This window comes from Protopterus annectens, chromosome 7.part1 (assembly GCF_019279795.1).
Source record: "Protopterus annectens isolate FY-2018-M chromosome 7.part1, PAN1.0, whole genome shotgun sequence".
NCBI lineage: Eukaryota > Metazoa > Chordata > Ceratodontiformes > Protopteridae > Protopterus > Protopterus annectens.
Window position 1 is genome coordinate 404,022,437 of NC_056740.1, and position 15,106 is coordinate 404,037,542.

General features: G+C 41.4%; 1 protein-coding gene across 2 annotated transcripts in view; it reads left to right on the top strand.

Annotated features, from left to right (window-relative positions):
* The window catches only part of LOC122807796 (ubiquitin-like modifier-activating enzyme 1), a 2,541,412-nt gene that overhangs the window by 2,263,762 nt on the left and 262,544 nt on the right, over nucleotides 1-15,106 (top strand). For both annotated transcript variants that reach the window (XM_044078854.1, XM_044078853.1), the window contains exon 23: nucleotides 1,059-1,160. In XM_044078854.1, the coding sequence (XP_043934789.1) occupies nucleotides 1,059-1,160 (102 nt within the window). The remainder of the gene's footprint in view (nucleotides 1-1,058; nucleotides 1,161-15,106) is intronic.

The following is a 15,106-nucleotide window of genomic DNA, read 5'->3' on the forward strand; positions in this document are numbered from 1 at the left end:
CTGTGGTATTACATTGTGATGAAACAGCTAGGCTTGAAATGGCCTCCAGATGGTTAGCCTAATGAACTCCTCTGATCCTATATCTTAGAATTGCAATTCCCTGCATCATTGAAACAGTCCCTTTTTACAGCAGCCCTTATTGTCAGTAGTGGGGTTCTTTCTGAATCCCCAGAAATGTCAGTTACTTCAATTATTATATAAATTAATTAGAAAAAAACATAAGCATATTAACAAGTCACTTAATAGTTGGGGACTGCAACAAAACTGCATCCTACAGATACAGTCAGTAAAACTAATGGCAGAAATAACCTGGTATATAATCTCTTTGCTATTTTGGGTTATTAGAGATGCACTTAGAAAGACAAGCAGCGGTTTAGTAGTTTAATGATTTTGCTAAGCAGATGAGTGTCAAACTCTGCTTTCTAGAAAGGAATTTCTTCACCTGTACTGTTATTTCTCTCTTACTGTTTGAAGTTAATCTTTTTGCATTTTATAGGCAACTGTCACAGAAATGCAGTATATAGGTATGAGAAATACATACTAACAAAATAATGGAGAAGTGGGCGCCTTAGCAAGAACTTTACTTCAGGCAGGCGAGAATTAAATTCTTTGTTAACCACCAACAGCTGTGATCCTGACAGATACAATAATTGGTGTTAGCTATTGTCAGATGCACAGCCCAGTGATACAAAATATTTTTATATGAAAAATAAATTAGTAGGAATATTTATGAATTGTGCAATTAAAGGCAAGAAAGAAATATGTCCCTTAGTGAGACCTGAACCTGAACAGATGAATTGTTATTCTGCATGTTGGACTGTACAAGTGAATATTTTTTGGAATGGTGCTGCATTAGGTTTTAGTTCAAACTAAAGTGCTTGTTTTATATTTATGCTTCTGTATGTTATGTAGTGCATTGTAAAGAGCTGTTGACAGTTATGGATAGAGTTAGCCTTCTGCCTTCACCGTTAGAAAAAAAGTGATAGATTAGGATCGTACAGTTCTCTTGATAATTAAATTATTTGTTATTTCCTTCCCCTTCTCCCACCTCCTTACAGTATCATGACATAGAGTGGACTGTGTGGGACAGCTTCAAAGTTCAGGGCCGTAAACCTAATGGAGACGAAATGACTCTGCAAGAGTTCTTGGATCACTTCAAGGTAAGCAGTTGACCTTCTGTGTGTTTGTAGTAACAAAAGATGACAAATATATTTCAGATTTACGAAAGATCTGTTAAGCCTTTATTTGTTTCTTCACTGACAGTTTTAGGAAATATCACATGTTTGGCTGTAGAAAAAAATGCTGCATTACCCAGGACTTATAAAGGATGCATGTATCTATACACACATGCATATAATGAAGTGTTGTCTGTCTGCCATTTTGTTATTTACATGACTGCTTCAGAGATCACTGTACAGCTGAGTAGGTATCACAGCTTAACACTCTCTGCAGGGATCATAGTCCAGTCCGCAAATATTGCAAGAGTAAGGAGATGGTGTACCTTATTTATTTATTTATTTATTTATTTATTTATTTTACATTTGCATAATATTGCACTTTGCAGTAGATTATGCATTCATCTTAGTTTCAGCAGCTCTAGAAATTTCTGCAAAATGTCTTGCATTATGACATATATTCACTGCACAGAGAATGAATGTAAAGTTAGTGGGCAACATAATATAAAGTACCCTTTGTGTCAGCTGTACCAACACTAACTCAGTAGAGAAGAAAAATATAATATTTTAAAGACAAATGACTACCCAGGTACCCCATTCTGCCTCATACAGGCCCCTGTATCAACTATGCCTGATGACTCTCTTTCATTAGCCTTGGCTTTCTGTGGCCGTCGAAACAGGTGTCCATCAATAAGGTAGTACTTCAGTTAATCCAAACCAATAATACCGCGTCCAGTTTCACTGCCTACCCCTTTTTGCTTTGTCATTGAAAAAAAATAGTTCTTTTGTGTGTTCTGTTTACTTTCTTGGAGTGTGTTTTCTTGGCTTTCCCATCGCTAGTGTGAGAACTGAAATTCTGGATCCCACAACTCTGAAAAATAAACTGCAGTGTCATTCCCTTGAGAGAGAGTTTCAGAATTCACTCCTACACAAGGCATAACCAGCCTTACGCATAAGCATGCTAAGTGACCACCTGGGATGCTGCTCAGCTGGTGGGGGGGGGGGGTCTTTCTGTCCTTTGCTTATTTATTTGTGGCTGCATTTCTTTACTTAAAAGAAAAACAAATATATAAGTAAAGGCCGTAATTGTACTCAGAACACATGATAAAGAAAGGAAAGACTGCAGATCTTCAAGGATAAAGAGAAGTGTGGTGGTTGCAGTGATTAAGAGCAACAGCAGGCAGTGAGAGTGTGAGGCAAGTCTTTTTTTTAATCTCACAGGCAACCAGATATGGACAGTAGATGACATACCTCTTAACTTTTCCTGATTCTGGCTGAACATTTTGCGTGGTCCGGCCTAAAACATATACCTTTTTTAGAAAAGTTGGATATTATAGTAAATGAATAATGGCAACCATTACAATTACAGAGTTCATTTATTCCAGAAATTACATATTAATTCAGGTTCTTGTACTGTTTCACCTTTATACTACAGCAGTATCAGTATAACCAAAAGGGACCCTGATCTGGCACGTTTGACCCCTGATTATTTTTTGCTTTGCCCTTGAATCTGTAAATAAGTGTGAGAGACCTTTGGTGGACAGATTTGCAGGGCAGAGCATCATTCAGCTGTGTCAGATTTCACAGAATGCCCCCAAATTTATCATATATGTTTGGTTTGTTCATCATAAAGTTTGTAGTTCTCTGGTAAATCATAAGTGACTGCAGTCACTAATTAAAGAAAGGTACTTGGGTTTCAAACTTTGTATCTTTCAGAAAATGCTTACCATACAAAACTATTATTCGATAACCTAGGCATACCAGTTGTATATATCAGTTGTTTCTGTTGTACAATCGTTTTATCTGTTGTTCTCACTGCATGTATGGCTTATGCAAATTAATTTAATGACTTATTTGTAAATTGTTGTAATGTGAATTTTAATGCCTCATTTGTACTTATATAAATTGTTGTTCTTTACTGCTCTTGTGCCTGGGATGTGGCTGACAAGGGTCATTAGACCAGCTCATGTGCCTGGTAATGAAATAGCAATAAATAAATAAATATCCAAATAATTAACTCCCTAAGTCTGTATGTGCAGTATCTAAAGTTTGTCCCTATTTTGGACCTTTGTTTTACAATAGTTTTGGTTTTGTCCTGGATTCATTCTCTGTTAAGTTGAGAAATGTTTGCATATGTATCTGGCTTACAAGGCAGTCTCAGACTCGGCCTTGATGGAGTTGCTGCATATCCGTAAGTCAAACTCCACTCGCGCAACCCGCACACAAGGCCTCAACCAGGTCTGTGACATTAATAGAACTTGGTGGGATAGATTTGTGTCCCAAAGACGCCACCATCTGTGGAATAGACTCCCTCTCCATGTCAAGCAGAGTACCTCACTAGCCCTCTTTAAGAGGAACCTGGACGACTGGATAGGAAACAGTAAATGTACCCCTGGGATCCCACCTGAGTCCCTGCTGGACAGGGAATACAGGTGCTGACTTTGTGAGAACATGGTGAAATTCTTGACTAGGCTTATAAGAGCCTCCAGACCAATTGCCTAGTATCATCCTGTGAACCTATGTATGTGTATATTTTCCTTTACTTTATTTTATAAGAGTCAGATATCCAAGATGTAAAGAGGCAAATTAGCTATAATTCCTGGGGCTATTTATAGAAGAAAATAAACAGCTGGGGTTGTCTCTCCTCATTATTTTGGCTTTGAAAGATTAATGTAATTTGTGTGAAGCACCCCAAAATATTTTAATGTATTCTTTGTACATAAAGTTAAAATTTGTTATAGAACAGTTATTTATTTTAATCACAGATATCTGAAGTGCACTCATAAATGACTGTAATTGCTGGATATGAATGGAAGCAGTCTGTGAATGAAAGTAACTAACACTGTCATTCTTTACTTAGTTTAATTAGCCACTAATGTGGCTTTGCATGACTAGTTTGCACTTGTGCGAAGAAGATGTGCAGAAAGTAAACTATATGTAACTGAAGGATACAGTGGCTTGCCACTGCTGTTGTTTGATCACTGTTAAACAACAGTCACTGATATGGCATGGCAGGATTCGTATCGCACAATGTATTGCATTTTCTGAAATCAGTGTGAAACTAGTATTGCTATGGTTTATGCTTGTGTGTGTGTGTGTGTGTGTGTGTGTGTGTGTTTGAAGATGCAGTTTTTGTAAGAGTAACAAGTTGGCCATAACTTCTTTCACTTCCCAGCAAATGCTTTACATTGTACATGATAAGTGTCTCTTTAGTGGTCTGGCAATAGCAGAATGTGTGTGAAAGTAGCTGATTATTGACATAGTGATGCAGTGCATATCATTGCAGTCTCACAGCACATAACTGTGTAGTGAGTATCATTGCAGTCTCACAGCACATAACTTTGTAGTGAGTATCAGTGCAGTCTCACAGCACATAATTGTGTAGTGAGTATCATTGCAATCTCACAGCACATAACTGTGTAGTGAGTATCATTGCAGTCTCACAGAACATAACATTGTAGTGAGTATCAGTGCAGTCTCACAGCACATAACTGTGTAGTGAGTATCATTGCAGTCTCACAGCACATAACTGTGTAGTGAGTATCATTGCAGTCTCACAGCACATAACTGTGTAGTGAGTATCATTGCAGTCTCAGCATTTAACTGTTATGAGTATCATTGCAGTCTCACAGCACATAACTGTGTAGTGAGTATCATTGCAGTCTCACAGCACATAACTGTGTAGTGAATATCATCGCAGTCTCACAGCACATAACTGTGTAATGAGTATCACTGCAGTCTCACAGCACATAACTGTGTAGTGAGTATCATTGCAGTCTTACAGCACAAAACTGTGTAGTGAGTATCATTGCAGTCTCACAACACATAACTGTTTAGTGAGTATCATTGCAATCTCACAGCACATAACTGTATCGTGAGTATCATTGCAGTCTCACAGCCCATAACTGTGTAGTGAATGTCATTGCAGTCACACAGAACATAACTGTCATATCACTGAAGTCTCGCAGCACATAACTGTGTAGTGAGTATCATTGCAGTCTCACAGCACATAACTGTGTAGTGAGTATCACTGCAGTCTTACATCACATAACTGTTTAGGGAGTATAATTGCAGTCTCATAGCACATAAGTGTGTAGTGAGTATCACTGCAGTCTCACAGCACATAACTGTGTAGTGAGAATCATTGCAGTCTCACAGCACATAACTGTGCAGTGGGTGTCATTGCAGTCAGCATATAACTGTGTAGTATCATTGCAGTCTCACAGCACATAACTGTGTAGTGAGAATCATTGCAGTCTCACAGCACGTAACTGTGTAGTGGGTGTCATTGCAGTCAGCACATAACTGTGTAGTATCATTGCAGTCTCACAGCACATAACTGTGTAGTGAGTATCACTGCAGTCTCACAGCACATAACTGTGTAGTGAGTATCAGTGCAGTCTCACAGCACGTAACTATGTAGTAAGTTTCATTGCAGTCTCACAGGACATAACTGTGTAGTGAGTATCACTGCAGTCTCATAACATTTAACTGTATAGTGAGTATGACTGCAGTCTCACCACATAACTGTGTAGTGAGTATCACTGCAGTCGCACAGCACATAACTGTGTAGTGAGTATCATTGCAATCTCACAGCACATAACTGTGTAGTGAGTATCATTGCAGTCTCACAGCACATAACTGTGTAGTGAGTATCACTGCAGTCTCATATCACATACTGTGTAGTGAGTATCATTGCAATCTCACAGCACATAACTGTGTAGTGAGTATCATTGCAGTCTCACAGCACATAACTGTGTAGGGAGTATAATTGCAGTATCATAGCACATAACTGTGTAGTGAGTATCACTGCAGTCTCACAGCACATAACTGTGTAGTGAGTATCACTGCAGTCTCACAGCACATAACTGTGTAGTGAGTATCATTGCAGTCTCACAGCACATAACTGTGTAGTGAGTATCACTGCAGTCTCACAGCACACTGCAGTCTCAAGTGAGTATTAATTGTGCAGTGAGTATCATTGCAGTCCTAAGGACATCATTGTGCAGTCTCACATGTGATAACATAACTATGTAGTACTGTATAGACTGCAGTCTCACCACTCATAGTGAGTGTAGTGAGGATCACTGCAGTCTCACAGCACATAACTGTGTATTGAGTAATATCTCAGCTCACGCACATAACAGTGTAGTGAGTATCCGTGCAGTCAGACACAGACATACTGTAGGAGAGTATTACAAGTTCATCATAGCACATAACTGTGTAGTGAGTATCATTGCAGTCTCACAGCACATAACTGTGTAGTGAGTAGCATTGCAGTCGCACTGCACATAACTGTGTAGTGAGTATCACTGCAGTCAGCACATAGCTGTGTAGTGAGTATCATTGCAGTCTCACAGCACATAACTGTGTAGTGAGTATCACTGCAGTCTCACAGCACATAACTGTGTAGTGAGTATCATTGCAGTCTCACAGCACATAACTGTGTAGTGAGTATCACTGCAGTCTCACAGCACATAACTGTGTAGTGAGTATCATTGCAGTCTCAAAGCTCATAACTGTTTAGTCAGTATCATTGCAGTTTCACAGCACATAACTGTGTAGTGAGTATCATCGCAGTCTCACAGCACATAACTGTGTAGTGAATATCATTGCAGTCTCACAGCACATAACTGTGTAGTGAGTATCATCACAATTTCACAGCACATAACTGTGTAGTGAGTATCACTGCAGTCTCACAGCACATAACTGTGTAGTATCAGTGCAGTCTCACAGCACACTGCAGTCTCACAGCACATAATTGTGTAGTGAGTATCATTGCAGTCTCACAACACATAACTGTGTACTGAGTATCACTGCAGTCTCACAGCATATAACTGTGTAGTGAGTATCATTGCAGTTTCACAGCACATAACTGTGTAGTGAGTATCACTGCAGTCTCACAGCACATAACTGTGTAGTGAGTATCATTGCAGTCTCACAGCACATAACTATGTAGTGAGTATCATTGCAGTCTCACAGCACGTAACTATGTAGTACGTTTCATTGCAGTCTCACAGGACATAACTGTGTAGTGAGTATCACTGCAGTCTCACAGCACATAACTGTGTAGTGAGTATCACTGCAGTCTCACAGCACATAACTGTGTATTGAGTATCACTGCAGTCTCACAGCATATAACAGTGTAGTGAGTATCCGTGCAGTCAGACAGCACATAACTCTGTAGTGAGTATTATTGCAGTCTCACAATGCATAACTGTGTAGTATCGTTGCAGTCTCACAACACATAACTGTGTCAGGAGTATCACTGCAATCGCACAGCACATAACTGTGTCATGGGTATCACTGCAATCTCACAGCACATAACTGTGTCATGGGTATCATTGCAGTCTCACACGACATAACTGTGTTGTATCATTGCAGCCTTGCAGCACATAACTGTGTAGTGAGTGTAATTGCAGTCTCACAGCACATAACTGTGTGTAGTGTGTATCATTGCAGTCTCACAGCACATAACTGTGTAGTGAGTTTCATTGCAGTCTCACAGCACATAACTGTGTCATGAGTATCATTGCAGCCTTGCAGCACATAACTGTGTAGTGAGTATAATTGCAGTTTCACAGCACATAACTGTGTGTAGTGTGTATCATTGCAGTCTCACAGCACTTGTGTGTAGTGAGTATCATTGCAGTATCACAGCACCTAACTGTGTAGTGAGTATCATTTCAGTCTCACAGCACATAACTATGCAGTGAGTATCATTGCAATCTCACAGCACATAACTGTGTCACGAGTATCATTGCAATCTCACAGCACATAACTGTGTTGAGTTTTTGGCTATGGCTTTTTCTGTGTGGAGTATGTATGCCTTCACTGTATATGTGTGGCTTTATCCACATGGTGTGTTTCATAAGTCTGACTACAGCATTCAGGCCTCACAGCCATCAAGGAACACTGATTCTTCAAGAAATGGTTCAAAGGCTTTGTCACAGGCCCAAGTATCTAAGTCTGATTTAAAAGTCTCCATTTTCTTGGACCTCCATCAGGTTTTATTCCACAGTTTGGTGATTTTGACTGTAAGGCATAAATTCCTAGTACTGGACCTTCCTACTTTTGACAAAAAATTCATATTATAATTTGTAAAAGTCTTTGAGCAGTTAAAAACTTCTGAGTTGTACATTATCTGTAAAACAGGATAATTAAATATGTTATATGCCAGTATCAATTTACCCTGAATGTGCATGTAGCAGAAAGAAAATGGTTTTAAAATCTTACCTCTAGCCCTGCAAGTGATTTAATGACATCATTCTCTTCTTATATTTCTTTTGGACACTTTTTAAAAATTTTAATTGCAAAATATGTTATACTCAGTAAGTGATCTGATGTTAGTTATATACACCATGACTATGACTTAATAAAGTAACCCATATATTTAATTGCTTTAATACTGGTAGTCCTGGCATGATGATTAAAATATAAATCAGGTGTAAACATAATGCCAAAATCTTTATATTCCCTGGCATCTTCTAGTAATAAACCTGCTAAATAGCTGGTAAATGTTTGCATTTTATTTGAGAAATACATATTTCCCACTTATTGAGGCTAAATTTTAGTTCATTGTCTTGAGCCCATTTAAATCAGGCGCAAATACACATTAAGTCATTCATATCAGTTTTATTTTGTATTGTAAAACCAATTTTACAATCATTGGCATATTTGAGAACCCCAAATTTGATGTTCCTTGGAATAGTAGAAAAAAACAAGATTAAACACCATTGGGCCCCAATCCAATCCTTGCGGAATACTGGATGTTATAGGAAGAAAATCTGAATGAACTTAACATGTCTTCACACAATGCTGTCTGTCGGTTAACCAGTTTATGATCAATCTAACAATATAAGAATTAATATTAGATTCAAGTAAGTGTTTCAAGTGGAATGGAGTGGCAGACAGTCAAAAGCTTTGGAAGGTTCAAAAAGATCATGTTTGGAGGCAAACCCTTATCAAGGCCACTGTTATATGATTGTAAAAGTATACTAAGTTAATCTTAGTAGATCTCTACTTTGTGAAGCTGTGTTGGTCAGTATCCATAACTATTAATCTGAAGTCTGAGCTATATGTTAGCTCTAATAGTCATCGTTCAAAGCACTAATGGACCAGAGATGTCATTAATCTGAAGCCTGAGATATATGTTAGCTCTAATAGTCATCGTTCAAAGCACTAACGGACCAGAGATGTCATTAATCTGAAGCCTGAGCTATATGTTAGCTCTAATAGTCATTGTTCAGAGCACTAACGGACCAGTGATGTCATTAATCTGAAGCCTGAGATATATGTTAGCTCTAATAGTCATTGTTCAAAGCACTAATGGACCAGAGATGTCATTAATCTGAAGCCTGAGCTATATGTTAGCTCTAACAGTCATCTTTCAAAGCACTAACGGACCAGAAATGTCATTAATCTGAAGCCTGAGCTATATGTTAGCTCTAACAGTCATCGTTCAAAGCACTAACGGACCAGAGATATCATTAATCTGAAGCCTGAGCTATATGTTAGCTCTAGCAGTCATCGTTCAAAGCACTAACGGACCAGAGATGTCATTAATCTGAAGCCTGAGATATATGTTAGCTCTAATAGTCATCATTCAGAGCAGAACACTAACAGACCAGAGATAGGTTCATAGGTAGGTACTAGGCTATTGGCCCTAGGGCCTATACAAGCCTAGCCAAAAAGGTACCCTGGCTTTCGCCACCCAAAAAAAATATTTTCCTGTGCCCCTGTCAAGCAGAACCACAGAAGTGATCTCCAGGGTGAATTTCCTATTACCCATCCAATCATCAATATTTTTCTTGAAGAGTGCTAATGAGGAGCTCTGTTTGACATAGATAGGTAGTCTGTTCCAGAGTATGGGAGGTCTCTGGGGCAGGAATCTTTCCCTCCGGCATGTTCTGTTTATTGTGGTAGACAAGGTTTAGGTCCCTAGAGCGTGTAGCTCAGAAGGATTAGGAGATGTCATTAATCTGAAGCCTGAGCTATATGTTAGCTCTAATAGTCATTGTTCAGAGCACTAACGGACCAGAGATGTCATTAACCTGAAACCTGAACTGTATGTTAGCTCTAACAGTTATCGTTCAGAGCACTAACAGACCAGAGATGTCAAACTTATGGGCCTGTTACTACTAATGACATCTTTCCTGAACATACAGGAGGAATACAAGGGAGCCTCCAATTATAAGATATAATGCCACTTTCCAATAATTTATTAAAATAAATTGTAAAATATGTACAAGAAAACTATTTTACTGTAGTAAAGAGGCACTAGATGTCCTATCTGGACCCAGAGATGAAATTTTCTTAAATTTGGAAAAGGCATTCCTGATAATGGAGGCATTCCTGATAATGGAATCTGAAAAAAAGAGGACAAAGGCCTGAGACAGTTATCTGATCTGTAATAACTCCACAGGGACCAATATGATGATGCAAGACAGACCCCTGGATTCATCAAGCCCTGCACTGTGTGCAAGACTAGTGCAGGAGCTCCAGCAGGCAATATGTCTGCCGTGCGATCCAGGAATAAGCTGTAGGGATGTACACGAGCGCACCTGCACTAGTCCTGCACGGACTCAGCTCCTGTATGCAAATTACCCCATTTGCAGGTGAAATCCATGCAAATGAGGTGAATTTGCAATCCAGGAAGCTGGAAGCCGGCCTTGCAGGACTAGTGTAATCTTCAAAAAAGTGCTGGGTTGGTAACCGAGTACATTTCTGCAAACTACAAAACGGAGCCATGACAGCTGCAAATAAAGGCTGGCTATTATGTAGAAAGCATGCCAATGGCCAAATATATGGCCATTGGTATGGAAAACGGTTGCAAAAATAAAAAAATTAACTTTTTTTTTTAGCCGATCTCGGCTGTTTAAGCATAGGACAGCGGCACGCAAACAGGATAGGGTGAAAAAAAATAAAATAAGCATTCTAACCAAAATCACTATTTTGCCATTATACTCAATGGCAGGCAGAAGACAACATGGCCAGTGAATAGTGGTTGCTAAGGGGGGAGGCTCAGTGTGGGACCTGTAACAATGCATCAGCAGGCAATTCTATGCAAATGAGTGGAATGATACTGAATCCCAGAATTCCCCTGCATGCTAGTCAGCACCCAACAGTGTAAGAGCAGGAATAGCTTGGTGCAAGTCTATGAGTTAGCTGACATCATAGGGGGGTGTGCCAGGCATACTATAAGCGAATTGGAGCCATGTGGCTCGGGTTTGCCCTTAGCTTAGCAGAGTTAAGCAAGGGGGTGTGTCTGAGGCTGCCCAGCACTCTTTACATTGCCTGCCGTGCACCGGTGTTTTAAAGGAAAAAAAGAAAAAGTAAACCAGGAAATAGCAGTTCTGTGCACATTTGAGCACTGTGTTTGTGCGGCGCGCCCCCGGGCTTAAACAAGAAGGCAATGGGAAGGGAAAACAGCAGTAGGACGGTAATCTAGGAAAACTAGCATAGCTGGCAGGTGAAATGTATCAGAATCAGCCAATTACACAGGCAGCAGCCCAGCCCAGCCCAGAACACTACTAAAAACTAGGCAAACACCTTTCCCTCTGATTTTTCTCACATACTCTACACCACAAGTGTATACAAGTGGGGGAATTTTAACAAACAAAAACAACAAAAATGATAGGGGCTGCAATAGCTATCATACACCAACATGTGGAAGAGGCTGAGGGTGGTGGGGATGAGAATGCTGTTGACCAACCCACAGTGAAGAGACGGAGAAGAGTGTACAGACCCAGGGTAAGCTACCAGGGGTTACATGAGCTGGAGTTAGTGGAGTGCTATAGGGTGGACAGGGACCTCCTACATCAAATTGTTTGAGCTGTACCGGCCACGCCTCACACACAGAACTAACAGAGGGGAACCCATCCCAGTGGATACCAAGATATGTGTAGGCCTAAGAATACTAGCTACAGGTACCTTCCAAAGGCCAACTGGGGATATCATGGGGATCTCACAGGCATCAGCATCCAGGGTACTCCAGAAGTTCCTGGATGCTATGTCAGCACATGCCAGTGAGCACGTATATTTCCCCAACACCCCTGAGGCTTTGGCCAGCAATATGCATTTCTACCACCAAATAGCAGAATACCTTGAGGTAGTGGATGCTATAGACTGCTCGTGCATACGCATCAAAACACCACCTGGTGAGCGGGGTACAGTCTACCATTAACCGCAAGGGCTTCCCCTCCATCAACTGCCAGGTCATGTGCAGTGCCCAGGGCATAATAATGAATGTGTGTGCTGGCTGCCCTGGAAGCTATCACGATTCCCACAGCTGGCATCTGATGCAACTGTACCAGAGATTTGCCAGTGGGGACATCCCTTACGGTCATCTAGTGGGGGATGCTGGTTATGCACTGGAGCCATGGCTGATGATACCCATCAGAACTGCACACACACCCGAATGAGAACTCCATAATGAGGCACACGTACAGACCAGAATTGTAATAGAGCGTGTGTTTGGGATGTTCAAGTCATGGTTCTGGTGCCTGGACACATCCGGTGGACCCTTGCAGTACTGTCCAGCTACATGTACTCAAATTGTCATCATATGTGCCATGCTACACAATATGATCCTGCGGAAACAGCTACAGCAGGAGCAGCATGGGGCAGAGCCACACAGCCCCCCACCATTGCCAAGGCCTGCACAGGCACAGAGTGACTCAGAGGAGGAACAACCTGAGCCTGCCTCAATAGGCAGAAGGAGGCATGCCCAGAATGCCCTGGCCTTGGCAAAGAGGCAACGCATAGCACATACACTGACACAGGAGTTACCCAGGGAATGACATCACTCTCTGACACTACCTGTGCTCAACCATGTATAGGGAGTGTACTATGTGCATCCGACATAAGCAGACCTCCAGCACCATCCTCAATACTGGCACACCCACAAGGTAAGTCACTCTCCTTACCAATTGCCGAATGGAGTAGTATATGTTGTTACTTGTATCTATGGTATGGATGTGAGCATGTAAGGGAATTGGGTGGCTGAATGGGATGCCAGCAGATAGTAGACACCTATAGTGGCACCATGAGATCTGTAACAAATACTGGTGTCACCATAGTAGCCAGTACTACACATGGCACCAAAACCCACTGCAGAAAATGTGCTGGGCCACATGTGTGTCCATATGGCACACACAGATGCCAGTCATGGAGGTTTACATACCCAACAACAGTCTCAGTCAGCAGGACAGGTGTAGACAAACACAAACAAAGGCTGTGCTAAGGCCTCTGAATGATGGCTATGGATAGCCTCCTCCAGGCCTACACAGACATACTACAGCAGGTCAGGCAGTGGGATGTTAGTTCTGAAGGGTAGGAAGTCAGAAACTGATATGTAGGTCAGTCAAACCTAACAGCTGTAGTACACTGATATGCCTCTAGTCAGCATGATAGGTTAGAATACAGAATGAAATGGAGTACCTAACATACCAGTACAGTCATAGCAAATGTATACGTGTCAGGTGTGCCCCCCTCACATCCTATGTAGAAATGTAGAAACAGTCAGGTGTACCCCCCCCATTCCTGTGTAGAAATGTAGAAACAGTCAGGTGTGCCCCCCCCAATCCTATGTAGAAATGTAGAAACAATCAGGTGTTCCCCACCCCCAATCCTATGTAGAAATGTAGTAACAGTCTGGTGTCCCCCCCAATCTGATGTAGACATGTTGTAACAGTCAGGTGAGCCCCCAATCCTAAGTAGAAATGTAATAACAGTCAGATGTGCCCCCCAATCCTATGTAGAAATGTAGAAACAGTCAGGTGTGCCCCCTCCCCCCAATCATGTGTAGAAATGTAGAAACAGTTAGATGTGCCCGCCAATCCTATGTAGAAATGTAGAAACAGTCAGGTGTGCCCCCTCACCCAATCCTGTGTAGAAAGAGAGAAACAGTCAGGTGTGCCCCCTCCCACAATCCTGTGTAGAAATGTAGAAACAGTCAGGTGTGCCTACTCCCCCATTCCTATGTAGAAATGTAGAAGAAGTCAGGTGTGCCCCCCCCAATCTTAAGTAGAAATGTAGTAACAACTCCAACCAAGAAGTGCCGATACACGGAGAGGAGAGTCAGCCACAACTATAGAAAGTTTATTTAATCCACATACAAGGAACACGAATATATGTGTGTGTCATGTTAGTGTGTGTTTCATATTGTGTGAGAGTGGTCAGTATGTATGCATGTTGAAGTCTGACCTGGTGGCCATTGCCCACTACTGACGATGACAGGGCCAAGTCCTCACAACTGCAGTGCCAAAGACAATGTTCCCAGTATAACACATGCTAGCAGTAAGTCATTGTAAATGTATGGTGGTAATATGTGTCACCATCTGAAAGATGGACATGGCATGACAGTTGTGCTAGATATACAAGCATTACACAGGGAAAAGTACCCCAGACATGCAGTATATAATGTGTAACTGTGAAATGGACACACCCTTGGAATTGTACATACAGGTATGCCTCACATTATCTGGGCTTGTAGTAGGGAATACCGATGTCATTTGGCTGAACACTTGCAGATCACAAAGGAGATAGGACTGATGTATTGGGAAATGGCTGATGTCCCTGCACAAGCCAGCATAACTGGAATGCTCCATGCATATCTGCGAGTCAGATGCAAGTAGTGTCTGTAGCACACATGCACCCAGCTCACCCAAAAACCACCCACAGCTACCTCTCCAGTCGTATCCCTGCTGTTGGGAATGGGTACAGTATGACCTCTACCTGTGTATGGCAGTAGTGAAAGAATGCAGCATGTAGTGCAGGTGTTCCATGCAGGTGTGTCCCTAGCTGTAAGCAGCACCGTGCCAGCATCCACACCACCTGATCAATACTGATAGAAAGTATTGGCATGAACACCTAGCACACCTACCCTGTCACCCCAGGGGAATATACTGTATGGCAGTCTGGGACTGTAG